Source organism: Thunnus thynnus, chromosome 4, assembly GCF_963924715.1.
Source record: "Thunnus thynnus chromosome 4, fThuThy2.1, whole genome shotgun sequence".
NCBI lineage: Eukaryota > Metazoa > Chordata > Actinopteri > Scombriformes > Scombridae > Thunnus > Thunnus thynnus.
The window spans coordinates 18,149,267-18,174,989 of record NC_089520.1 but is presented as its reverse complement, the minus strand read 5'-3'; the positions used below and the strand labels follow the sequence as shown (position 1 = coordinate 18,174,989).

Genomic DNA, 25,723 nt, shown 5'->3' with positions numbered 1-25,723 from the left:
TACTGAAGAGCCTTCATTGTAACACTCATCTGTTTTATGTCAAGGTATTTGTGTGTAACAAGATATTTTACTATATATTTTACATCTCCATAACATACAGTTTCCATCATGGTGTGGTAATGTAATTTACCACACCTGTTACCAATGCAGTGACAATGAGATGTTGGTGAAGATATAACAAAATAAGAAAAAACTCCATAAAAGCCACACATGTACAGATACTCCATGTTGGGAATATTAAAAGAAGAAAAAAATAATGTTGTAAGACCGGATAACTGTGTTACATTCAGCGATTGTATTACATATAAACAATTTTTGTATTGTGGCTCTGGCAGTTTTCATATAAAACAAAATAATTAATGTGTACTGCATGTTTTAGATATCTTGCCACTGTACAGTAGTAAACCACCATCCACCATTGTCACCTGACTACAAGAATTCCCTGAGATAATATTTCAATAAATTTCTGAACTGGATTTCTTTGGTTCATTTTGTTGTGTACAGTATTAGGCTTGTGTTGAGTTCAGATTTCACTGTTTTCAAATGTTATGTGTCAATGTGCATCATTTGTTGGAATTAGGACAGGTAGAGAGTGTAGCCTGACAAGCTAACAGTCAGTAATGGATGACAGAAAAGAAAAACTTAGGGGATCTCCTCAAAATCCCAAATGATATGGCTGGTTCCCTTTGGGACATGACCTTGTCTGACTTGTGATCACATAGTTCTGTTCTGGTTTCTAATAGTTTAATATTGATATTCAGATGAGGCAATGTTGTGAGTTTAATGGTATCAATCAAATTCCCAATACTTTGGGACTTGATATTAACTAATAGATAATGAAACAGTGGTCTATTATAATGAAATTAGTGAGTTACTATCTGGCTGCAGTTTGTTTAGTGTTATTGGCGCTAAAAATATAAGAGGAATGGCTACTTGTATTTTTGCAAGTGTGTATTAGTCTTTGTAGGCCATGTGTATGTGATTATTCCCAAGTAAGATCTCTCTCTCTCTCTCTCTCTGAAGAATGAAAAACAAGAATATAACATGGGTTGGATCAGGTTTGGGCTAGTGTCAGTTTCCACCCTGTAGACGCTTCAATTCTGCTGCATCTGAAAGATAAATACAGTCAGATATATCACATTTTTGCATTTGCATTTTAGTCCCTGTTGCTGTCATCCCCTTTGTTGATCTAAGGAGAGTGTAAAAAAACATTTGCCCGCTCTCAGTTACCATTTGCTTTTTTGTCAAATCTGGCAATAACACATTTCACCAAGAACCCCTAGCAGCCATTTAACAGGCTTTCACCAAATCAGTGGGATCACTAGTCCAGCAATAACAACAGATTTCCAGGGTAAGCATTCTATTCAGGTCAGGTCAGGGCCCAGTTACATTTTAAAAGTAAGACGGTACAAAGTTTTAAGGACTAATTTACATCTCCATCAAAATGATACAATCAGAATTCAAATCAAACATTTCCGAGGAAGGAAACTACAAACCTTTTAATCACCTCTCAATCTTACAGAGGGTTATTAGTTGATACTCAAAATAGAAGTCTCTCTTATGGAAAATTTGGCTTCTAACTTAGTAATATCTGTAAAGGTTCATTGGATTCCAGGAAAATGTGTTATAATTCAGAAATACAGTATGTCACTGCAAAATTATGTAAAGATTGTCCAGTTAGAATTAGCCATTAAGTAATTTTATAGCAAAATATGATGGAGTACATCATCCTTAAATAACAGACCATTGGAAATAATGTCTGGCAGACCTGCGTTATTAGTGTTCACCTGTCTCTGCCAACTTTTTAAGATGCATTATCTCTCATATGAAAATGAATAATTCTGTGAACATGAATGATTACTGAGCAGAGCATTTGAGGCAGGTTTCTTATTAATGAATGCTAAATCTACTGTGAGAGGAGCTGAGAGCCTAAGCAGAGATGGTTTTATTCAGAGTTTTTAAGTATACCCAAGTTTAGTTCCATTGATTTTAATCTTATGTGAGTATTTAACTCAACAACAAACAACAAAATATGTACACAACAGCACAACAGATAGTCAGGGCATGGGGGTGTGCCCAGCTGCTAATGCTCAGTCTAGTATAAAGGTTCGATACAACTTTTAAGAGGCATGGTGTGTACAACACATTATGTGATCTTCAGAAAAGTAGAAGTTATTGGGGCCATGATGCAAGGTACTATTCATTAAATTCATCACATAATGTCTGACACCTATGTATTATATTGAAGTAGTGAGCCATTCTATATTGGTGATGTCTTTTCAGATTTGAAATGCTTTTGAATAAATGATAAAACATTTGCACAGCCTTTTGGCCAATACAGTCAGAGCCATTTCATTTGGAGTTTTGGTGCTTTATGCATTCTGTGTGTGTCACGTCTGCAATTTAATAGCAAATATTTCTAAAAGAACAGCACCCAGGTCGACACGTTTTATGTGCAACATCCTCAACTTGTTTTTATGAAATGTTGAATGATGAATTGACTATAAAATGTGACCAGCATCAACCAGAATCTGCATATGACAACTCTAGCAGTTCACACCCGTCATATTGATTCAGGGAAATAGTGCATGTCAGCCATCTGGCAAATGTATCGGAAGTTAGTGAATAGAGGTGGCATTCTTTTCAAAAAAGATCTCTGGTTCGCTACAGGGAAAAAAAAAAAGATTTTTTTGGCCCTGTGATTATAACCTTGATTATTTTTTTAAATTCTACAAGAAATTATTATTTCAGTGCTTTTACTTCAAAATGTCACCTTTTATTTAATGTGTTACTTGGTGTTTGTTTGTAATTATATATCCTAAATTTGATGTGTACATTTGATCCATCACACACCAAGAAATATTAACTGCAGCTCTGTTGTTTGGTTGGAAAAGAGGATTTATTTGTTTGTTTGTTTGTTGTTTTTTAACATTTATTTATGCAGGGGAGTTTCTCTGAGAGCATTTCTTTTTTTTTCAGGAATGCCCTGATCATATTCACACACGTACCCTAACAACTCTATGTAAATATGGACGACGCATTTTCACCTCCCAGCGCTTGTGTGACGTCATTTGGAACCAGAGTCTGCACAGTAGAGTCGCTTGATGGAGGTGTGAGAGTGGCTGTCACAACTGTCAATCATGGAGTCACACCCCTTTTTAGATTGTCAAATACTTATTAGAAAATTTGCACTTGAACAAGCATCAGCATGATAAGAACGGCATAAAATGACAGAAACCATCTTTGGGAAAAAGTTATTTGATGTGTTCTTTGATTTTTTAGTTTGGCTCATGTCCCTTCCACTAACATGGAGGGGGTGGGATTTATGACCTATACCAGCCACCAGGGGATGATTTAGATGTTTTGGCTTCATTTTTGGGTAGCTTTCATGACGTCCATATTTATATGTAGTAGTATCTTGCACGCACAAGTTATTATCTTGTGCGTACAAGATGATTATCTTGTGGGAACAAGTTAATGTCTATACAGTAAAGGCCTGATAGGCCTATGCTTTGAAGACCACAGGGGTAAGTTGCGTTTATAGCTTTTAATAGTTTGTTGATTTCTCAAGTATGTTAGAAACACGGCAGCGTTCATTGCTTTATTTGAATAGTCAATTTGCTATGTTTTTTACAGAGCCCCTAAAGTCCCAAAAGGTGACATTTCTTTATGTTATTAAGATAATATCTTGTTCCCACAAGATATTAACTTGTGCGCACAAGATAAAAAAATACCACCTTGTAGGACTTTAGGGGCCCCAAACATTCATGACTGGAAGCTGCTCAGTACAGCCACAGTCTGATCTACCAGCCACTGAGCAGGTTGTGATTTTACTGAACATGTAAGAGTTCATTTTGTATGTATTTTTTGCTAGCCAAAATTCCTTACTTGCCTTCTTAGCAGCTTAAATAGCTGTTAATATCATAACTTCATAACAGTTTAACAGCAAGTTATTTGATGTCTGTAATTTCTCTCGATTCATCACAGAGATCCAGCAGACTCATATACTTTATATGAGGGTCATTCCTGGCTAATATTCATCTGCAGTGGCTTATTCACAGATGAATAATTTGTTAATAATTTGTCTTAATTTGTCTGACAAATTGTTGGTAATATGAGCCGTGCTTAAAAGAAATTTATTCCAAAGGAGAAAATTCAGTCATCTACACATCCACATGCCAGTTAAAACATGGACAGGGCAGCTGCTTCATCTGATCCTGGATTTCTCAGTCTAATATCCTACAATGTCAGTTTAGACAAGTGGTTCCAGAGACAGACTCAACTAAATCCAGGATCTTTATAGTTCTTGCACATAGGTCAGGTCAGTGTGACCAAAACCCAAAGACAGTAGAGCATCTCTCCATGCTGACAGGGGGTTTCTTGTGGCACATCATTAAGAGATTCAAATTAAGTTACACCTTTCTGAACTTGCCCTTTTAGAGCACTGTTGCAGCCTTCCATTTCCAATAGCTGACATTATGTTTCTATTTGTTTATGCCATTACATATTGTTCTCTGCAATAAATTCACCTCTGCATATTCAGGAACTTTAAAAAAATGATGTGTAGTATATTGACTTCTGATCACTGATTCACATGTTTTGACAGGATGTCTGCTAAGAAGCCATCAAAGAGGACTACACTCATCATGTCTTGAAGATCTTTATCGTCCATGGATAAGTAGCACAGGAAGGCCACACCCCTGCCCTTGTGTCGATAATCATTGAGGGAAAAGACGTTCTTGACTGTAAAAATGTGGCAAGGGCATGCCTTCTGCTCATGGACTTTATCGATGCAATGAACTTGAGTTACCCACCAAAATTGAAATACACATTCAAAGTGTTTCAGAAGCTCTTTCTTGAGCTTGATGTCCTGAAGATGAAGATATCTCCCAAAGTACAGTCTTTGCACAACAACCTTCTACCATGAGTGTTTCCATGCGAGTTTCTGAACCAAGTTCATTGTGTTTAACTTTCAGTTCAGAAGAAATACATGGTGGCTAGCAAGGAAAAACTAGTTAGAGAAGAAGTGTTCTATTTCAAATCTTGAGCCCAAGCCCACTTTGACCGGCTATTCAGTTATGGCAGTGGTTACCAGACTGGTGTGTGGAAGCATTTCAGGTTGGGGTGATACAACACATTGTGAACTGTTGAACATACAATTGTTGAAAGAGTTCCTTTTAAAAGACCTAAAAGAAAGTGATATGTTAAGTGATTGCACTTAACATTTCTTGCAAAGTAATTGCACTTTAAAGTGATAGTGTTTTAATGAAAGTTGTTCTTAAAATTCTTTTTGGCAGCACTGATTTAGAAATATTTTGTCTGGCAATGCCAACCAGACTGTATATGTTGGAACTGCTGTAAGCAATTACCTTGTACACCAGTGTTGGCAAACATAATGAAGGTGCTGTTGTTTAACAGCTTCTGTTATTTCATTTGTATTTTTAAATACTCTAAATACTCTACCATAAAGTAAACTTAACTTGAAAATTTCCTGAGTAAAAATTACAAAGAATTTCTATGTGGAAATTGTTACCAAGCTTTTTAAAGTAAATATTACTCAAATATGCAAAAATAACGACTAGGTCCAGCTTAGAAAAAACAAGTATTTTTTAAAGCAATTTGTAAGTAAATGCAGTGGTAGTGTGAGTAAAATTTACTCATGAAAACAGAAATTTGTTAGTAAACTTTACAAGTATTTCTTGCTTGAACTTAATGTTTATTGGTATGTAGACTTTATTGAAAATATCTTCTGTTAATTTACTAGGGATGTCTGTGTGGAAATTGTTAACTCGGTTTTTCTAAGTAAATATTACTGCACATTTTTTTCAGTGTATTTCCCCCACATCTTCTCTTTTTCTTATAGACGCCAAATCCATCTCAACAAAGGCAGAGGAGCAACATCTTGACTCCTGCAGGTACCCTTAGAAACAGCAAGTCACCTTGCAAACCTAATTTACTAAATAAATAAAACATCTAAGTGTTTAGGGGATATTAATCTTCATCATCAAGTTCCAGTTAACTGAAAAGAATTGCACTTCCCTAGATTTGCATACAAAGCACTTTTTTCAGTGATCACTTTTGTGTAGCCAATCCAAACTGACTTAATCAGGTATTCAAATCCTTTCTCCTGGGTACAAGCAAAGTAAAACTGTTTAAATTGATTTTAATAGGTGATCATACAGTGATTAATGTCATTTGAGGACTAGGACTGAAAATATAGAGTATTGCATCCTTTCAGGATTGTATGATATGAATTAAAAGGTGTTACTGTATCATTGAGATCGAAACCCACAGATGGATGGCTGATGCCAACAACCCCTTTTAAAGCACCAGGAAATCAGCGGGTCATGCACTCGGTTATTCAGCATGGACATCAAGACGTTAAGCCTCTTTCCAGTCATCTCATTGTGATCTATGATGAAAAAAGTTTGGTAATAATTTGCAGCACTTAATTTTGTTTCAGATTTGTGGGTCAACTGTAGGTCAACTGTTGGTTGACAAAAACACAGACATGTACTGTACATGAACTGGTAGCCCAGAAAAAAAGAGACCCACCTATCTGCCAACATGTCTGATCAGATTGTATCTAGCACACATTCAACAAGACATCTCTTATGAGGGCTATTCAGCTGAACAAATGACTGACAATACAGCACCTGCAAGCGTTCAACTCAGTTTGTCAAAAATCAAAGGAACAAAGATTTTTGCAGTGTACATGTGACGTTTACACACTCATGTTATGGTTGAGAACTAAATCATTCTTCTTAAGCAAAAGCAAAACTGACCTCCCTTTTTGTGGTTGAATAAAATAGGAAATATACTGTAGGTTCACTGACATCACTGATAACAAGCTGACAGATACTTATTCCAGATGATCTGGTAGATATTTTATATTTTATTGAGTACTTTACATAGCCTATTTAGTTTTTTCCTTCAGAACGCAATTGTGGTCAGTTTATTGTGCAAACTGAATGAAAAAACAACAAAATGATTAATTAAAAGTGGATATCAGTTAAATAAATAATAAAAGGTTTCATTCCAAGATATCTGATAAACAAAATGACAGCCACAGCTCACTGCTGCATGAAAATAAGTATGGTTGTTTTTGTCATTATTAATAATCTTTTCCTTCAATGTATGGGCCTGAAAAGAAATGAGCCCATCAGCATGTTGGTGGATTTAATGACTCACACTGGCACACTTGTGCTTTTCTTTGGAAAAACTCATGTCTTTGCACTGTAGACCAGATTTTCTTCTGCTTTTGAGTCAAACAAGGGTTCACTTCAAATAATGTAGATCCCAAAAGGACTGACTCAGAATTGCACAATACGAGATAGAATCGCTGAAATGTTATTAAAGGTCATTGCACTCCACAAAGTCAAACCTAAACTCAATGTATGAGTGAAAGAAAGACTTATATCATGTGGTCTGTTCATACTTAACCCAGACAGTTTCCTTCAAAGGGAAACAAGATGGGGGGAGGGAGTTACTGACATTGATAGGATACAGAGCCTCAGCAAACCAGACATTAAACTGGGCGTAGCGAGTGATGAGGACTGTGGTGCTTAGGGGTCCCTAAACAACTGTGCAGTCGCTCTAAAGGTAAGCTTGATAGGGTTATGTAGTTATATAATTTCTTTATGAAGTTTTGATAGTTCAAATGTTTGAAATAGGTGTGCTGTGAATCAGAGTTTTTAATAAAAGTGTTACATTTTGTTCTTCTACAGACGGGAATCTTGATTTTTGGATTATCCATTCATTTATCCTGAGGGCAACTAACCCAACCAACTTTAACGGATTGAACTGGCAGTAAATTGCGCAGGACAAGAGCAACCTTACACGGGATAACGGTCCTGAATCTGGGTTTGTGATGTGACCGTTGGCTGCGCCAAAGTGGCGCTTTTACGCACGATGGAGGACCTTTTACGCGAGCAGGATAGCTGTGCGCAGAATGTGTCATGGGGCAACTCAAGTCGTGGAAATGTGAGCCATTTGGGGAACACCACAGTGAATCCTTTGAAACGGAATGAAGAAGTGGCCAAAGTGGAAGTGACAGTCCTGGTCCTGGTGATGCTGCTCGCTCTGACCGGCAACCTGTGCGTCCTGTGGGCTATCCACACCACCAAGCACAGCCAGTCTCGGATGTATTACTTCATGAAGCACCTGAGCATCGCAGACCTCGTTGTTGCAATCTTTCAGGTCTTACCACAACTCATTTGGGATATCACGTTTCGCTTCTACGGGCCGGATTTGCTGTGCAGGTTGGTCAAATACGTGCAAGTCGTAGGTATGTTTGCGTCTACCTACATGCTTGTCCTGATGTCCATCGACAGGTGCTTAGCGATCTGCCAGCCACTTCGATCTGTGCACAAAAGAAAGGATCGCTTCTGTGTAATCGCCTCGTGGGTGCTTAGTCTGATATTCAGCACTCCTCAAGTGTACATATTTTCTCTTAAGGAGGTCGGGAACGGTGTGTATGACTGCTGGGGGGACTTTGTGCAGCCGTGGGGCGCCAAAGCATACATCACATGGATGAGCCTCAGCATTTACATTTTCCCAGTGGCAATTTTAAGCATCTGCTATGGCCTGATATGTTTTAAGATATGGCAGAATGTCAATTTAAAAACCAGGAGGGAGCACTTCCTTGCTCTAACTCCAAGGGCCTCCAAAGTCTCTCATCCCCTCTCTCGTGTGAGCAGCGTGAGGCTCATTTCAAAAGCAAAAATCCGCACAGTGAAAATGACATTTGTGGTGGTCCTTGCCTACATCGTGTGCTGGACTCCCTTTTTCTTTGTCCAGATGTGGTCTGCTTGGGATCCTGCAGCACCAAGAGAAGGTAAAGACACACCTTTTTTTTTTTTTTTTTAAATGTACCAACGCAATTTGAGTTAAAATCTTGTAATAAATATCTCCTGCATTCACCAAAAGCAGTGATTCACCTTATTAAAAACATTTTTGATTGATGATAATATTAACTGCTTTATAAAGATATTACTCCCCAGTGTGCCAAGAGCTCAGAGCATCAGCTTTGTCCAAGATTTATGTTGGTGAATTTATTGCCCCATAAACTCTGTGATGTGGGGAAAAAATCTGGAATTCTACAACAGTAACTCAACATTAAGTGTCTCAAACATACAAAGGTTATTCCTCCTCCTCCTCACAAAGTATCTCTGGGAATGTATAAGCAATCCACTTCACTTCCAAGGCAACACAATGGTGTTTAACTTCAGACTTCCCCAGAGTGACACAGATGAATGGGAGTGTCATTTACAGTGGTTATCAGTTCTGAGAGAGTCCTCAGAGCCACTGGGAGAGTAAATGTACCAGGACATCAAAGAGTTTCTTTCTCTCTCTGTTCCCATCAGTGATTTATGTAATTTCTATTTAACTACATATTTGTACTGTTTTTATCTCATATCTTTCGAGTCTGCCATTAAAGGAGACAAGAGCAGGGTAGCAAATATGTTCCATAACCTTTCAAGTTGTGTTATCTTGTAAACATGCATGAGCGTTCATACAGAGCATTTAGAGATTCTGGAGATATTGTTTAAATAGAATAAATGTAGCCCAAGTATCCCTCTTCCTGTTTAAGTCATCTTGCAGGGTTTAGTTTGGCATAAAATAAGAAAAACAAACACATTGAAACCAATAATGCATGTAGTGTACACTGTAGGGACACTCATGATTTCGACAGATGGACTCAACCACTGTACTGCAGGTTATTTCTTATTGTCATTTAGCATTAGTTAACATTATGTGTGACTATTTCAATATGTATTTGGCAAAGCAATAAAAAAGCCACAATTAGCATATCTTTATTAATGAGGAAATGATTTATAGTCATTTCACAACACTGAAATAGCAACACTTAATTGTGAAACAGTGAACTGCTGTATGTAGGTACACTAATTTGTTTCTGTTTCGTGTGAACTGTGGATCTCCAACATGTCAACTTTTCATGGAAAAAGAGAGACAGACTTGTTTTCATATTGAAGATGCATTTTTTAGATAACTGAATGGTTTATTTGGCTCAAGAAGTAGGAGCATTTTCTGAACCAATAACAGAGCACTAAATCTTCAGTGTATCTGAAAAAATTAAAATCACCAAATTTGGTGTTACATGGTTTTCATTGAACAGTGACACTATGATAAATTATTTACTCTATGACATTAAGAGATTAAAACAAAAATAGTTGTTTAATATACCTTTTATTACTGACAGTTTGTACAGTAATGAACAATTGCAGATACAATCTAAAACGCCTATGAACTATGCAAAAAAGAACAGATATAAGGTTTGTCATGTGCATGGGAGAATCAAGAAGACAGAGTAGAGGGAAAGATGCAACACTGTGAAATACCTCAATATGTTTTTAGGGATGTGGAGCAGTTTCATGAAAGGTTTATTCAGTATGTTAGTCAGCCGTGATGGATACAATTCATATTCATCTCAAAGGAAAATGTCAGTCATAACCTGAATGAAAATGAAGATATTTCAGATTTCACTGACTTTATTGCATTCTTTTTGAAGTAAATATCCTTCAAGTTAAGAATCTGCGCAGGTGAGTTTCCTATCGCTCAGTTCAGACACTGTGTGCAACCATGAACACTTTCTTCCAGAGCCTGAACCTTCGTCATATCATTACGTCGCACAATCTGCAGAGGATCCACAGATACTGAAGGACAATCTGACTGTGTGCGCTCTTGCAATGTTTAACTTTTTATCCTCAAAATCATCTTTGATATAGTGCGTGTTCTTAATCAAATAAGTAATATCAGTATCATCAGAGTCCTTTTGATGTCATTATTACCTCCTTTCCATTTCTCCTTCAATCTCAAAAGAGTTGTATATCATATTACATAAAGGGAGCCTAGATTAATGTTTTTCTTTTAATTTCTGGCAACACAAGAGAGTAGTGAATGTACTGCAAGTCAAAGTGAATTGTAGAAAAGTTTGAATGTCATTCTGTGGTATTCCGCCTTAAGAGGACTGTGTTTCCCGTGCGGCTAAGATCTTATATCACCAAATAATCTCGGAACTCTGGACAGGGTGTTTGACTCTCTCCTCATAATTTTGACAGGCTGTTTGGTTGACACTGCGCACAGCTCACCTCTCACAGTAAAGCAGCACTATAGGCAGTCAGAGCACCATGAACAGAACAGGTCAGCACTTTTACTTGAGGAGAGAAGAAGACAATGCTCACTAAATCTCTCTCACCCCATTAAAAGGATTTAAAAAATACTTGGAAGTCTTCCATTTTCCACTGTTCAAATGGCACGCTTCTTCAAGGTGCTCTGTGCCTCTAACGACTGGAAATTTAATCAGCTGAATAAATGAGAAAAAAAGGTTTTTTGTTTCCACCCAGGTCAGCCTCTATTAATTGGGGACATTTATCACATTTGTTATATGAATGTGTCAAGCAGCTTAAAATTCTATTTGTGTGGCATCCATCAACCTTCCAGTTTTTTTGTTTTTTTTTCTTAACTGTAATCCCAAATGTTTCTGTGATCAGAATGACGTGTGTAATAGAAGCACAGCTGCTTTGAGCAGGGACTAAACCGTATAAAGTAGGGATCAAATGCAGAGTGGTTTTAATGTGAATACGTTTCAAAAACCTAACCTAAAAGTGAAAACAAGAGAGAAAATAAATTATGCACTAAAGCACACACACAGTGAGCTTGGACTTTATCCCACAACCAGGTGATTGCATCTCATTGGAATGGAGACAAATTTGCTACTTTAGAGGCTTTTTAGAGAATCACTTGTTGTGTTCAGTGTAGCAGGGAGCTGGAGCCTATGCCAGCATGCACTGGCATTAGGTGAGACACAGGGCTCTGTATATTCTATATTTTTTTACTGTCGATGAACCCCATGAAAAAGACCAAAACAAACCATGTTTTAGTCCGTCTATCAATATTTTCCATCTTCCCTGCCTGTTTTTATTGAACACATAAATCTTTGAAAACAGCTCACATATATAAAGTTTCATTAAAAATATACTACTAATACTGTACTTGTTGGGAGTATTTACAATAGCAGGATGGCGTATGTGGGATCCACTCAAGTTCTCACATTCCAAGAAAGACATGCCACCAATTGCAACACTTTTCTCACTGATGTTTTTTGGACAACAATTGAGGCCTATGGCACACAGATAGTAGCTATTTTAGGCTTTGGTTGCTTGTTAGTGGGATCAAATGATTGTTGGTTTTCATTTTTTATGGGATTTGCTGACAATAAGGGAAATATCAAAAAAAAAAAAAAAAAGACTTATCCTTTAAGATTTTCTATTTTTTCTATGTGGAATAAAAAGATGCAAAGTTTTTTTTGTTTGTTTTTTTTTAAAGTTTTTTTTTATTGTCATTGTAATATTTTGTATGCCTTACCCATGTTATATAACCTATGTAGTGATGACAACACATTTTTTTATGACATACATAAATTACGGGGGTTGTGTGTCACCCAGTGATGCATCATAGTAAGAAATAAAAGTAATAATAAAGATTCAAAGTTTTCTTTATTTATTGTAGGAATAGATATTAACCAAAATATGAATCATTTGTTTTCCTCTGTATCTCTTCCTATAGACATGGCCTTCATCATCGCCATGTTGCTGGCCAGTCTCAACAGCTGCTGCAACCCTTGGATTTACATGTTCTTTGCTGGTCACCTGTTCCGCGATCTAATGCGGTGCTTCTTCTGCTGCTGTAGACAGTACCTGACAACCTCCACCTGCAGCTGTGATCGACAGTGCAGGCACAAGAGCAACTGCTCCACTTATGTCATCAAAAACACCAGCAGCCAGAGGAGCCTCACACACACGTCCAGCACAGGTAGACCTGGACACTGAAAAGCCATCCAGGCTTCCTGCAGATGAGTAATCCAGCAATCACGCAAGTTCTCCTTTCAAGCTTTTAATTATCTTCAACAGCACTGCAGAGGACATTGCAAACATGTTTGTTTTCAAATATTTGAAACTGAGCTAAATAGACAATGTAAACCTCCTGTCCAGCACCCTGTGATAACAGAGAACAGAACGAAATGCCTCTGTATCCAAGATGTGAACAGAATGTGACGTAAAGTAAAGCTTCGTCTTCTACAGTGAATGTGTGAACTCAGTTTGGAAAAGGATATGGACCCTCAGCTTTCCCCAAATCACCCCTTTCCTTTTAAAAATTATATATTTTTATGATATTGTGGGCTTCAGCATTTCAAGATTAAGCTTGAGAGCCTTTCTGTTTAAGCAACCATGAGCATTTTAAAATTTCTTTTTATGCCTCCATCTTTCAGTCTTGAGTCTTTAAGTCGTGTTACATCAGTTGTTGTCCTCATTTGGTGGAATTTCTCTATGACAAAGTAAAGCCGAATTCATAACTGCATTTTAAGATATTTGGCAGATTACAAGATAGTATAAATTCTTGAAATGGAAAAGGAGGTTGTGCTTCAACAATGGGATTCTCAGTGGAGTGCTAAACCCAAAATCTGGTGAGCATTTTCCAAAAAATATTAAAAGGTAGCACATCTCAAATTTCCAAGTCAATGAGGAAAAAATACTAACATTTCACTTATTTATTTGGCTCACATCACAATAGAAAAAACGTTTACGTGTTTCAGCACAGAGCCTTCTTCAGCGTTTGAAGTATACAGGTTAAATTCTGTAATATACACCATCGCAGAGTTAATACACAGCTGGGAATTGGACCCAATTATTTAGGAACCAATCACTTTTCTTATCCCATGGTTCTAGATACAACAGGGACCAATCAAAACTATATATTTAAATCTGATTTAAACCCCATGGCATACAATATGAAGCTTCACAAAACACTTTTTCTGGCCATCACTGACTCACTATTAAGACCATACACTAGATGGCAATAAAGGGATACAAAAAGTCCTAACTTAAAAAGTATTTTAAACTGTAGTCATCACTAAGTTCATCTGATGTCATAGTATTGAGTGTGTATATCCAAAACATTTCTTTCTGTGCCAGTTTCTTCAGAATATCACCTCCTCTTGTAAGCATCATTATTTTCTCAATCTCACAGAATTTTAATGAAGAGAGTGAACCGAGATTTGCTTCAGCATAATGTTTTGCAATTGCATAATGTACGGATTGCAATTTTGTGCTCCAATATTTGTTGTTCAAGGGGTCGTTGGGTTTGTCCAGGGTATGCTAGACCACCTGATGTGAGCCAAATAAACAAGTGAAATGTTAGTGTTTTGTCCTCCTTGACTTTAAAATTTGAGATGAGCTACCTTTTTATATTTGGAACATGTTCACAGTATAAATTCTTGACGTGCGCAAATTCAGACTGTTATGTGGTGAATATGTAAACCCCTTTTAAAGCAGTATTTGTGAAAACATTCTATATTGTTGTTATATCATTATTATATGAGTGGTTAAATCAACATCTTAATGTGCATGAATGACATTTATGATACTGAGAGTATTAAGATGATATGTACTTTCAAGGTTTGGCTTAATACAAATACCACCATCATAAAAAATATCAAAATCTATCAAGAAAACAGAATCCATAGGAACGCCTTTTAGCTAAAGGAGGCTGGTTTCAATGTTTTCAGCAGACTTTCCTGTGCAAAAGATCAAACTGTGTTTGTCTGTTATGATGTCATATAAAATTCACTTTGTAAATAGTTTCCACTGCTCCATGTGTGTGTCTCATCATCATCCTTTTCAACCATATCTCCTGTTTTTAAAGTCGTTCGGCGTTTTATTGCCACTGTGTATGAATACGTGAACTTTGGAGCAAAATTGACTTTCTTGTAATCTAGTTGGAATCAACCCAGAATAATGATTCCCCCTTGTGGCCATATTGATTACTCAAACAATTCATCTTTTTTATTTTTCTTCTCTGTCTCTTTTGCTGTAGGACTTGAGGCAAAGTGCCAACAGTTCATACTCATATATGCAGAAGTTCGGTGTCAGGATCAGATAATGTGCATTCTTGACTTATTCGTCGTGCTTGAGAATTTCTTTTACTTTATGTAACCTGGCAAGGTGACAAAGAAAACATTGTAATATACAGCACCATCCGCATGGAGCAGCTTTAAGGTGAAATAGGGGAACTTAATTTATAATCAGCTTCAAGTGTGGACAAACAACAATAACAATTTCTAAGCTTGCACTTTTTGTTTGTTTGTGGTGATTCCTGATGTTCCATTGATATAAAAGTCAGACAAATGTCCAGAAATTGGTCTCCATGGTTAAATAAAGCAGCCGTACTGAATTTACACCTCCTTGCGTAGAATCACTCTGACGCCGCTGTACATCTTCCCCAGTGCCACGAAGAGCGGGTCAAAGAAATTGTGTATGACCAGTGAGTAGAGTTGACTCCCGCAATGGAATTCAATCAGACAGCTCTTAATGAAGGGCACGACAGCCCAGATGTGGCAGAATGACAAACAAGCAAACAGGAGGCCCCAGACCAGTGACAAAGGGATGCCCAGAATGGCACTTAAGATGCAGTAACACCAGTGCTTCGACACAGTGAAGGTGGTGTAGCTGGCTTTCCATACGCCGTCCAGACTGTGCGTGCCAGCAGGCTCTGCGATCACATCTTCAAAGTTGACCTAATGCATACAAACAAGGTCATTTTTTTCAACTGTATTTGATAATGTGGGCTTAAAGCATCAGTTCACACAAATAACAAAATAAAAATGCTTTACCTCAGGCAGTATGCAATGTACTACACATACACAAAACTCAGCATGAGAACAATTTATATTGAAGTGCATAATATGATTATATAAATAATACTTTAATTAAAACTTCAAAATGAAGACTGTTGATTTTCCTGAGTAATAGACATGTTTCTGGAAACAGTCAGAACAGCTGAGTTTTATAAATGGAGTTTTCCAATGCTTTTCACGTGACTTACAAAATCCCACTCATCTCCCAACATTACAATGGTGAAAATATGTTGTTTTGTGATTTGGGTGAACTGACCCTTTAAGGGTTGACTTAAAGCTTAAAATTGACCCTTTAAGCTTCTCAGTTAATAAGATTATCTCATAAATCTAAAATAAATCAAGCAGTGAAGTGCTCTCAAAACCAAAGGCACTTGTAAACAATAAAGAAAAACATCGTAAGTCTCTTCATCTTTTTTTCTAACATTTTATGTGTTTGGGAAATTTTCATTTGCAAAGGATTAACAGTTTATAATCTGCTGTGCATGGCAGACACACAGTTAAATCAGTCAGTCAACCATGACCAAATGTTAGGCCAGAATTATTTGAGGCCATTGCTTAACTGTAAAAATAGATCCCACATATGTGTATATATATATAGAGTACACTCCATAACTGATGATTTAGATTTTAGGTTTTTTGCATCCATAATGATTAGATTAATTTTTTGTCTATCAAAATTCTGCTCCATCTTGCCCCTTCAGATTATCATGGTATCACTGTCTCTAACAGAGAGTGATATCATGATAATGGCTATTTTAGGTACCATATAGAAAACACACATATCTATAGTTGATTAACCTGAATCTTGACATAACAAACATCTGTGATAATAAATAAAAATAGGTCTTTTGCACCTTGACGACATCCTCATTTATTTGCTTGGGGTCCCTGTTGATGAGGTCAATCTCCCTGGTGTGGCTGTCCCTCCTGAGCGCCTGCTCCTGGCTGTGGTTCATGCTAGCCATGCTCCAGGTTTCTGACTGGAGGAGCAGGCTGAAGCTGAATCTGAGATAATGAAGCAAGAGAAGCCGAAATGAGCGGCCGGGTGTGTGACTGCAATCAGAGCCACAGAGGGAAGGGAGTGGCAATGTATAAACTGAAGCTCTGCTCAGTGTTATTCCAATCCAGGAATTCCAGCAGGCAGCAGGCAGCTGCCAGAGATGACTACTTCAAACTGTCAAAAATACAGCAGCTACTACTGACATATCACATCAAGTACAGGGACACACCTACACACAATAGTGTTGTCCATGCTTTTGTACAAACGTGACAACTCACAATGGGACATTAAGCAAATAGGGAAGCAATGAGGGAAGCAGGCTGATGTTGCACTTCTCACTACATAGGTGCCATACTCTACAATAAATGTCCCATTTGAATCCTCTCTCTGCACGTGTAGGAAGGCCATACACATATAAATCTATGGTGTGTTTAATTTATGTGTAAGACTGGCATGTCTCAATAAGTGTATGATCTAGGGTGAGATCATATAGACATTTCTATCCACACTCAAAAATTGACAGAAAAAAGCAAATGTTGCCTGTATTCTCTATTGTACATACAACAGTAGTTATTAAAAACACAACTTAGCAAGAACACTTGTTTACAATGTATAAATAACTGCATTGTTAAACCACAAAATCAGTATAAGCAGCATATTGGATTTTTATTTTTCTAACAATGCCTGGCCCTTCATATTATCCAAGCAATATGACATATAACAGAGAATGATTAAAATATCTGTTCTGATCACATTAATGAGTCTAAAGTGGAGAAGGAATGAGTTACAGAGGCTGTAATTGCTTCATAGTTCTTTGGAAGTAGATCTTGTCTTCTAATTCATATACAGTATGTACATGTCTGCAGGATGCTCACAGAATGAAACCTTTTCTTCCCACTGGCTCATCACTTAATTTAACAGAACAATTATGTTTTGTATTTAGAGCTAATCTTCTAGACAGAAAAAAACTGTAATCCATGTCTTTTGTTGCCATTTCCTCCCAGCATTATCAATCAATGTAACTTCTTCAGAACTAAATATTCTTACATTTGAAACTTGCAACTTCTAGGATTGAAGTTAGTTCTCAGTAAACATTCATCCCTAATGCTTAAACTAAAGAAAATATAAAAACTGAACCTAAACATCATGACATAAAGGTTATACAACATTCAATTTGCATAACAAACTCTGTTAGAATTACTTCAAATTCTAGAAAACATCCGTAATTTTCCTTAGAAAATGTGTCGCCTGCTCAACAAAAAAGGGTCACTTTTATCATTCTCATTTTCTTCAAATCAGGCAGCATAATGGAAGTTATCAACTTATTTGTTAAGAACTCTAATCTCTTTTTGGTCTCGCAAAAGCGATTTCGCACTGTGAAGATGAAGTTAAGAATTACATCATCTTCTTTTCGTCACTGAGTCAAGTCCAAGGCACACCAAATCCCTGTTTGAAAAAGTCACAAGTCTTGTATAATCATTAAAAAGGACTGGCAGATACTATTGGACAATGTTTTATCTGTGGTAAACATGTTATTATGAACATTTTATTTAGGAAGAAATATTAAATAACCAAATATCAATGCCCACTTGGGCTCAGTCCACTAAAAACACTTGTGCACATAACAAACAATCCCAGTGTGGATTTGCTTCTTGTGTGTGAGTCTCATTCTTTGGCCAGGTGAATGCTGAAGCCTCCACAGCATCTCCCGGCACTCGTGAGGAGGGGACGTACAATGATGTCCAGCACGATGTTCCAAAGGCTCTGTAGCCAGTGTGTGCCAATAAACATACACTTGATCCAGGGACCAATCACCCTGTCATAGAAAGAGACACATAGTGAAAATGTAAGACTAAATTTTAGGGAAAAAAAGTCCACATCATGTTCCTTATTGACATTGATTTCTGTATATATTTTATTCTCATCATGCTAGTTTTAGTTTGATATGTACAAGTTTTTTTAGATATCTGTCTTCTGATGCATTGTCAACAGGCAACTGAAAGAAGGTCTTTCACTTTCCTGAAACCACAAGGTTATTATTATTTTATACTTTATTATTTCTTAACTTTGGATCAAATCAGGATATGAACTCTTGGTTTTTCTAGCTAATTCTAGTTTTGCTCTATTTATTTTACTAACTGTAACTTGGTACTTCTCAATTTATTTCACCACCATCTGTGTCTGTTAGGGCTTCTCGTTCCTTTCCAGCCGTTTCATAGTTCCTCTTTTTCCACACCACAGCATGCATCCTTTAACTGATTTACATTTCAACTTCCTTCTTAATATAAGAGAATCAGCATTTTATTACAGTTAAATCAACATTACATTTGTTTTAAACCAAGAGGTTATTTTCCAAAACTACTCATTTAGTCTACTTAGCATTGTTCCGTTACCATTTTCCTTCAGTACTTAACAAGTTACATTCATACATCATTCTTCTAAAATCAAAACCTTTTAGCTTCTTTTTAGCTCTCCTATCATACTGATGTGTCATGTTTATCTTTCTCTTGCATCTTGGATTTATTAGCCAGATAATAAAGGGGTACACCAGCAATTTGAAGTCATTTTGTAAACACTTCCGTCTTTCCAACTCCACCTACAGATAGTAACGTAGGCTTTCAGTAATAAATTTATTGTGTCCAAGCCCTGATGGCATCAGGGTTATTTTTTCACACTTTGGAAAGCTCCTTCCAGAGCTACTGAGGGCATTATACAACTACAGGCTGAGTAGTAGCCTCCTTATGATGAATAAACTGAACATTAACCTTTAATAATATTAGTAGCACAGATCATTCTTAGAGTACTGTTTAATGTCATTATTTCATAATGGCATTTATTTTATGTCTTTCTTCATGACAGTGGAGTCACTAATGTCTGTCCCCTCACTTTTCAACAAAGAGAAAAACTGCATTTTTGCTCTCCACAGGGTTGTGTGTCTTTCGCTGACAATATCTTCAGAATGCAGCCTGCTGCTGCTGGATTTTAATTTTAATGCTAAATCTAAGCTCCTGAGCCCACCAAGCTAATTAGCTGCCTACCTATGTGTAGCCTTGTTAAGCTAAATAAAAGGGGAGGTTAGGTACAATGTAACTGTGCATTGTGTATTTATTTACATCAGCAGCCTCTAGTTGCCTGAGTCAAATTACTTTGGCATTGTTGTTGCTTTAGCTAACAAGAGCTAGCTGGCTAAAGTTTGGTAACAGGTGAGCCTGCTAAGAGACACAAGGGCACATGTGAATGACTGACACGTTTAGAGGGTGTAAACTGATTACAACTCCAATGTCATGTAAAGTGACATTATGGTGTTTGGGGAAAATGTCATGAAATAAAAACAGACTTTTTATGATAAAAAAAAAAATCTATAGTGAAATAAAAATGAAAAACATGTCATAGTGAGTCAAATTTTCATAATAAATTGTAATAATTGCATAATTTTTTGTGTATTAATGTATTTTATGCTATTTATTCATATGATTATTTATTTTACAATATCTTATTTATTTACTCAATATTGCAGGCTTCCGGCCTCCATATACCACAAACAAAATTTCATTCACCCCCATTTTATTGGGGTGGAAGCAGAAATTTCAGGAATGTATATTTCAAAACCTGGCCAAATTAAATCCAATCTATTTGTGTGGCAAATTGGAAAATATTTTGTTCCCTTAATATGTGGAGAAAGGCAGCAAGATCTAAACCTACCAGATGTGGAAGCAGCTAAGGAGTGCAAAGAGGAGACCAGAGATGATTGACGTGGGAATGGCCAGAAGCACTGTGACTATCCGGTAAACCCAAACCCTAGACACTTCAAACAGAGCATTGCTCCAGATCCACACTCTGTCCCCACTGCGCACAGACACTGGCTCAGCGATCACATCCTCAAACGTCACCTAGAGACACAAAGAGAAAGCGTGCTGATGCTACTGAGGTGAACAATTATGTCAGGTTTCTGCTTGGCTTGATTCACTTTAGACGAATAAGTTGTATCCACTGGAGGGCAGTGCAATAAGCCAAGCAGCTATGTTCTGGTGGTTTTGTGTGATTTTTTCATCAGCATTACTGCATGCAACAAATGCACAAAAAGTCCAAAAAACAAAGTTCAGTGTTGCTAGTGTATAAGAATACAATACCTTGAGGCAGTCATTGATACCTCGGGGGTCTCTGACATTTAGTAGAGGTTTTGTATCACTGATTTCCACTAACGTAGACGTATGAATGTTTTCCTCGTCTTCCAGAGCAGGAGGGGCCCTCCACAGCGTCTGAGGTTCCTCCCCATTATCAAATTCTTCATGGTCACTGGAGTCCCCCAAATCGATCTCTACCTCCTCTGAATCTTCCCCTTTCATCATGGTGTCTATCCAAACGTGAAGAAAACACAACCCAGAGAGCAGAGTGGGTGCCTGTCACTTCCCGTAACAGCTCAGACCAAGGCCGCTGACTGGACCCCTCAGCTGGCTGTGTGCAGTGAGGTTATATTGGGAACGTTACAGTGCCCTGGGTGGTATTTGCAGATGGTCTTTCAAGTCAAGATCATTTTCCTGTGCTGTGGGAGGATAGAGAGATATAAATACTGTGAGCAGGGAGATGGTTCTGTATACACTGATACACCCTACTGGGAATGCATCACACATACAATATGAGATAGATCTACCAGCAAGATAGAGTAAAACAAATGAATAAATGAGTGCACATTATGTAATTCATATTAGAATATCAAGTACTTTATTGGTGTTACAGATTATATGATGGTGTGTTCTTATGGTCAGTGATGGAATATTTTTTACTTAAGTAAAAGTATCAGTGCAACAATGTAAAGTATCAAAAGAAGTATATAAGGTAAAGTATATATAAAATGATTTGATTGATTGTTAATACTAATGCTCAATGCATAAGTAGCATTTTACTGTTTTAGCTGATTGAAGGGGAACTTTGGTGGAACTGCTAACAATTCATAGACATCAGATGCCAAGGAGCCCCAACTACACATTGCAGAACAATGCATTTTGCAATGCATTCAATGTTAAAGATTATCATGTATTTTAATGTAAAATGAAATTCTTAAAGCAACCAGTAACTACAGTACTGTGCAAAAGATTTAAGCACTAAAAGTAAAGTTTCAATAATGCCATGAATAGTTTTTATTTATCAGTTAGCTTCATACAAAGTGCAGTAAACAGAAAAGACGTAAATGAAATCAATATTTGGTGTGACCACACTTTGCTCATAAAACAGCACCAGTTCTCCTCAGTACACCTGCACACAGTTTTTCAAGGTTCTTGGCAGGTTGGTTGTTCCTGCATCTTGGAGAAGTTGCCACAGTTCTTCTGTGGATTTAGGCATCTCAGTTGCTTCTGTCTCTTCATGTAATCCCAGACTGACTCCATGATGTTGAGATCAGGGCTCTGTGGGGGCCATAACATCTTTTGCAGGACTCCTTGTTCTTCTTGTCAATGAAGATAGCTCCTCATGACTCTGGCTGTATGTTTGGGGTCATTGTGATGCTGCAGAATAAATTTGGGACTGACCAGATGCCTCCCTGATGGTATAGCATATATGGATAAACAACTAAAAGTGCCTTAAACCTGTGAACATCAGATGAATGTAGTAGAGTAAAAAGTATAACATTTAAGTATAAAGTAGCAGAAAATGGAAAACTCAAGAAAAAAAAGTACACCAAAATTGCACTCAAGTACAGTTTAAGTAACAGCATTCAGTTACTTTCCAGACTGTTTATGGCTTAGTAAGATCATTTAACTTGAGATAATTGTTATTGGGTCAGTGTACTAGTTGATCTGAAAGACAATACTGCCTCCCACTGGGCAATAATGAAAATTAAATCTCTTTTTTTGAAATCACCTCTCTTCATTTATATAATCGGGTGTGCATGTGTGCCCCACTCTTGTGCTTAACATTTAATCAAAACAATTTGCACGTGCTATCCTAAACTGTTATGGTATGGTATGACAACTCACAAATTCTGTGCTATAATTCTGTGCATTGCTGCCTTGGTGCTCTTTCCAGTTCATCAAAAGCAACAATGTGGAAGCACCAGGAGATGTACTGCATGCTATCTCAGCATCCTCCACCAGGCTCAGATAGCATGAAGAGCATTCTCAGGTCTCTGCACTCTCTCATGTGTAAAGCATGTTTTGCAACATGCTTTTAAGGAAAAAACCTTTTCACCTCTGTCAACCTTTGGACCCATTATCCAGTCATCCTCGGTGCTATTAATAGGTCAGCTATGAATCCACTCACTTAGACCTTATCAGACTCTTCACAGCTACCTGTCAGACCTTTATCTCATGTTGCTCTCATCATCATCTGTACCAAATGATGTGCCAGTGCAGCAGGTGGCAATGTGATAATCTAATAAAATAATGTAAATATACTAAGTACCTCCTACAGAGATGTCCTCACCTCATACTTCCTCCTCATACTTGTTCTGTCCATTTGCAAAACTCAGTGATTTTAAGAGATACACATCCACATGTTTGACCTATGCACTTTCTTATTTCAAAAAAAGATCTGTGTTTCAATGACAAACTACTATACCAAGTATGTAACAAACTGTACAGCTGTTCAGAGTTGAGTATAAGTGAACTACTCTACCATGACCTGTGAACAGTCTCCATGGTAATGATCATTTCTGCCTGCTGGATGAAGACAGAGAGAGAGAACACAGTGCATTGATGACAGAAAGTTTCCTGTGTCGGTGCAGGAGACGACGGTATGCTAATGGGCTGCACGCCTCGCCAGATGGGGTTTGTTTGTGTCCGTGGCTGCACAGGTGGAGTCAGCAGAGAGTGTGAGTGAGTGTGTGAGTAAGAGACACATTCTGTATGTCGCAGCTCATCAAACCATGTGGTTCTCATGAAGACGTCACATGAATTTTGGGGAGTTTGTAGGACAATTTATAGGATAGCTGAATTCTTTTTTTTCTGATTTTTCTGTAATTGTTGTTTTTCTTTGGTGAAATTCTGACAAGTTTTCAGCCTCTTGGCAATTTTGAAAAAACATATTCAGCTGAACTGTCCATTCAAAATAACAAACAAATATTAGGATCATATTTGTTGTAAAAGATACAATTAACACAAAAGTTTATGTATTTTTTCATGATTCTGACTTCTTGAATAAAGAAAGAATGACAAAAAATGAAATAAAGAAATTAAATAATGAACCTTTATATATTTTGAATATGGTGTTAAAGCCCATGAAGTTTTTTATTTCTCTTGCTAGAGAAATATTTCTCTATACATTTAATAGTCATGACTAAGCAACCAACTGTCAAAGTTAAACTTTTGGTATAATTTATTTAGAGTTTAAAAGCTGCAAATCTGTTTCAGCAGGACTGTGTGACTGTGGTTTGATCAGATTTGATTTAAAGTGGCCTGGCATAATGAGTCAACAACCCAACAACCCAAATATACATACAATTGTCATTTGCAAACTGATTTTACAACATATGTGATTCTAACAGTTTTGTAAAGGTGAGAAATGTTGTCTTAGACCAAAAATCTATGGCGTCAAATGAAGCTCAGGGGAATGAAAACATAAAAAAAGTACAGATCTGCTTAATAGTAAATAGTCGTCACTTGTTTGGATCTTAATCACATTCATTTTAGTGAGTGGAGGAAATATGTGTGTGTGTTTTTTTTAACCAGTGCTTTAATTTAACTCCAACTACAGTTCATGACTCTGTTCTCAACAGCAGCAGCTTATGTGGGGCATGACAGTGTTCCTGCTCAGCACCTGTCAGTCCAGCTGTTTTCAGTACAATAGGTCAGACTGATTACTTGTTATGTCTAGTTGACAGTGCAGTCGCCAATCTCACTGGTTCTCATCCAAGAGGAGAAATGTGAGAAGCATTCATGTTGAAGCACTGGATTCTCTGTATACAAGACACTTATTTTCCACAAAATAGCAGCAATTCATAGCTTAATTAGAAGAAGTGTTGTTGGGGAGCCTGTAAGATGTACACTTGCTTACTTGGATGTGGTTGAAAAGCTGTCATGTCGTATGTGTACATGCAGTTCTGAGGAAACTCATCCTGCTATAAACTGTTTGAGGGAAGGTTTGATGAAATAATGTGGCTCGGTCTGTTAGACAGCACCATCAATCACACCTTCTGCCTTTGATTCTGCAGGAGTGGCTTTCTCATTATCGCTGCCTGAGCGACAACAGAGGAGCTCATCAAGTTTAAAGTAAACAGACAGCGCAAGGTACAGCTAAGCACGCAGAAGAGCATTAGGTCATTTGAATACATTTACCATTAAGTACAGCCGAATAACAAACCGCACTCAAATGAGCTCAAGCCACGAATTCTCATTTTCTATAGCGAGTGGGCTTGTGTTTGATCTACAATGAATGTGCTTTGCAACAGAGAAGGACAGTTGATGTGATTGTCTTGATTTAATAAAGCTGCCACTGAGGTGGGAGGTCCTTCACTTTAATTAGCAACTTATGAAGACTGCTGAGGCTCAAATATTCATTAAACTGAATTGGGGTGATGAAACAGGTAGTCAGCTCTTTGAACTGTGTTTTCATCATCCCTATTGGCCTTTTTTCATATAATTTTATTATATACAGTATATCATATTCAAAAGACTGGTTACTAAAGTGTGTGAATTTTCAGCTTCAGTGGTCTCTATAGTCAACCTCCTGAGTGGAGAGGGGCTTTCATTTCATTTGATGTGAACTGAGTTCATCTTCGTTTTCCAAAATGGGACCATAATGCACAACATGTACATTATAGTGCATAGAGTTTTCTTTCCATTTTTTTTTTCCTTAAGTGGTTTCAGGGTTGAATCAGCTCTTCACTGAAGATATTTGATATTTACATTGAGGGAAATACTCAAACCCAAGACTGAACCATTTAATCAGATTGAAATACTATAGATGTCTTGTTCATCATTTTATAGACATTTCTCAAAACTTCAGAAATATTTGGTATCTTTGGGATCTCCACTGAAGTTCTGTGGGTTTGAGCAATGTTTGGCTGCTCAGCATGA

General features: G+C 37.3%; 3 protein-coding genes across 3 annotated transcripts; 1 reads left to right on the top strand and 2 right to left on the bottom strand.

The window, feature by feature from the left end:
- Positions 1 to 4,610: 4,610 nt before the first annotated feature.
- oxtrb (oxytocin receptor b) lies at positions 4,611 to 14,659 on the top strand. The gene is given in 4 exon segments (XM_067587121.1): positions 4,611 to 5,915; positions 7,728 to 8,836; positions 12,589 to 12,800; positions 12,802 to 14,659. Coding segments are annotated over 3 exon segments (1,218 nt in total). The 5' UTR covers positions 4,611 to 5,915; positions 7,728 to 7,911; the 3' UTR covers positions 12,883 to 14,659.
- A 393-nt stretch (positions 14,660 to 15,052) lies between these two features.
- On the bottom strand, positions 15,053 to 17,223 carry LOC137181427 (caveolin-3-like). The gene is made up of 2 exons (XM_067587123.1): positions 16,570 to 17,223; positions 15,053 to 15,595 (listed from the first exon to the last, which is right to left on the bottom strand). The coding sequence occupies exons 1-2, from the start codon at positions 16,678 to 16,680 to the stop codon at positions 15,254 to 15,256; spliced, it is 453 nt and encodes a 150-aa protein (XP_067443224.1). The 5' UTR covers positions 16,681 to 17,223; the 3' UTR covers positions 15,053 to 15,253.
- A 133-nt stretch (positions 17,224 to 17,356) lies between these two features.
- Positions 17,357 to 21,188, bottom strand: cav4a (caveolin 4a). The gene is made up of 3 exons (XM_067587122.1): positions 20,846 to 21,188; positions 20,418 to 20,605; positions 17,357 to 18,531 (listed from the first exon to the last, which is right to left on the bottom strand). The coding sequence occupies exons 1-3, from the start codon at positions 21,062 to 21,064 to the stop codon at positions 18,381 to 18,383; spliced, it is 558 nt and encodes a 185-aa protein (XP_067443223.1). The 5' UTR covers positions 21,065 to 21,188; the 3' UTR covers positions 17,357 to 18,380.
- Between the last annotated feature and the right edge of the window lie 4,535 nt (positions 21,189 to 25,723).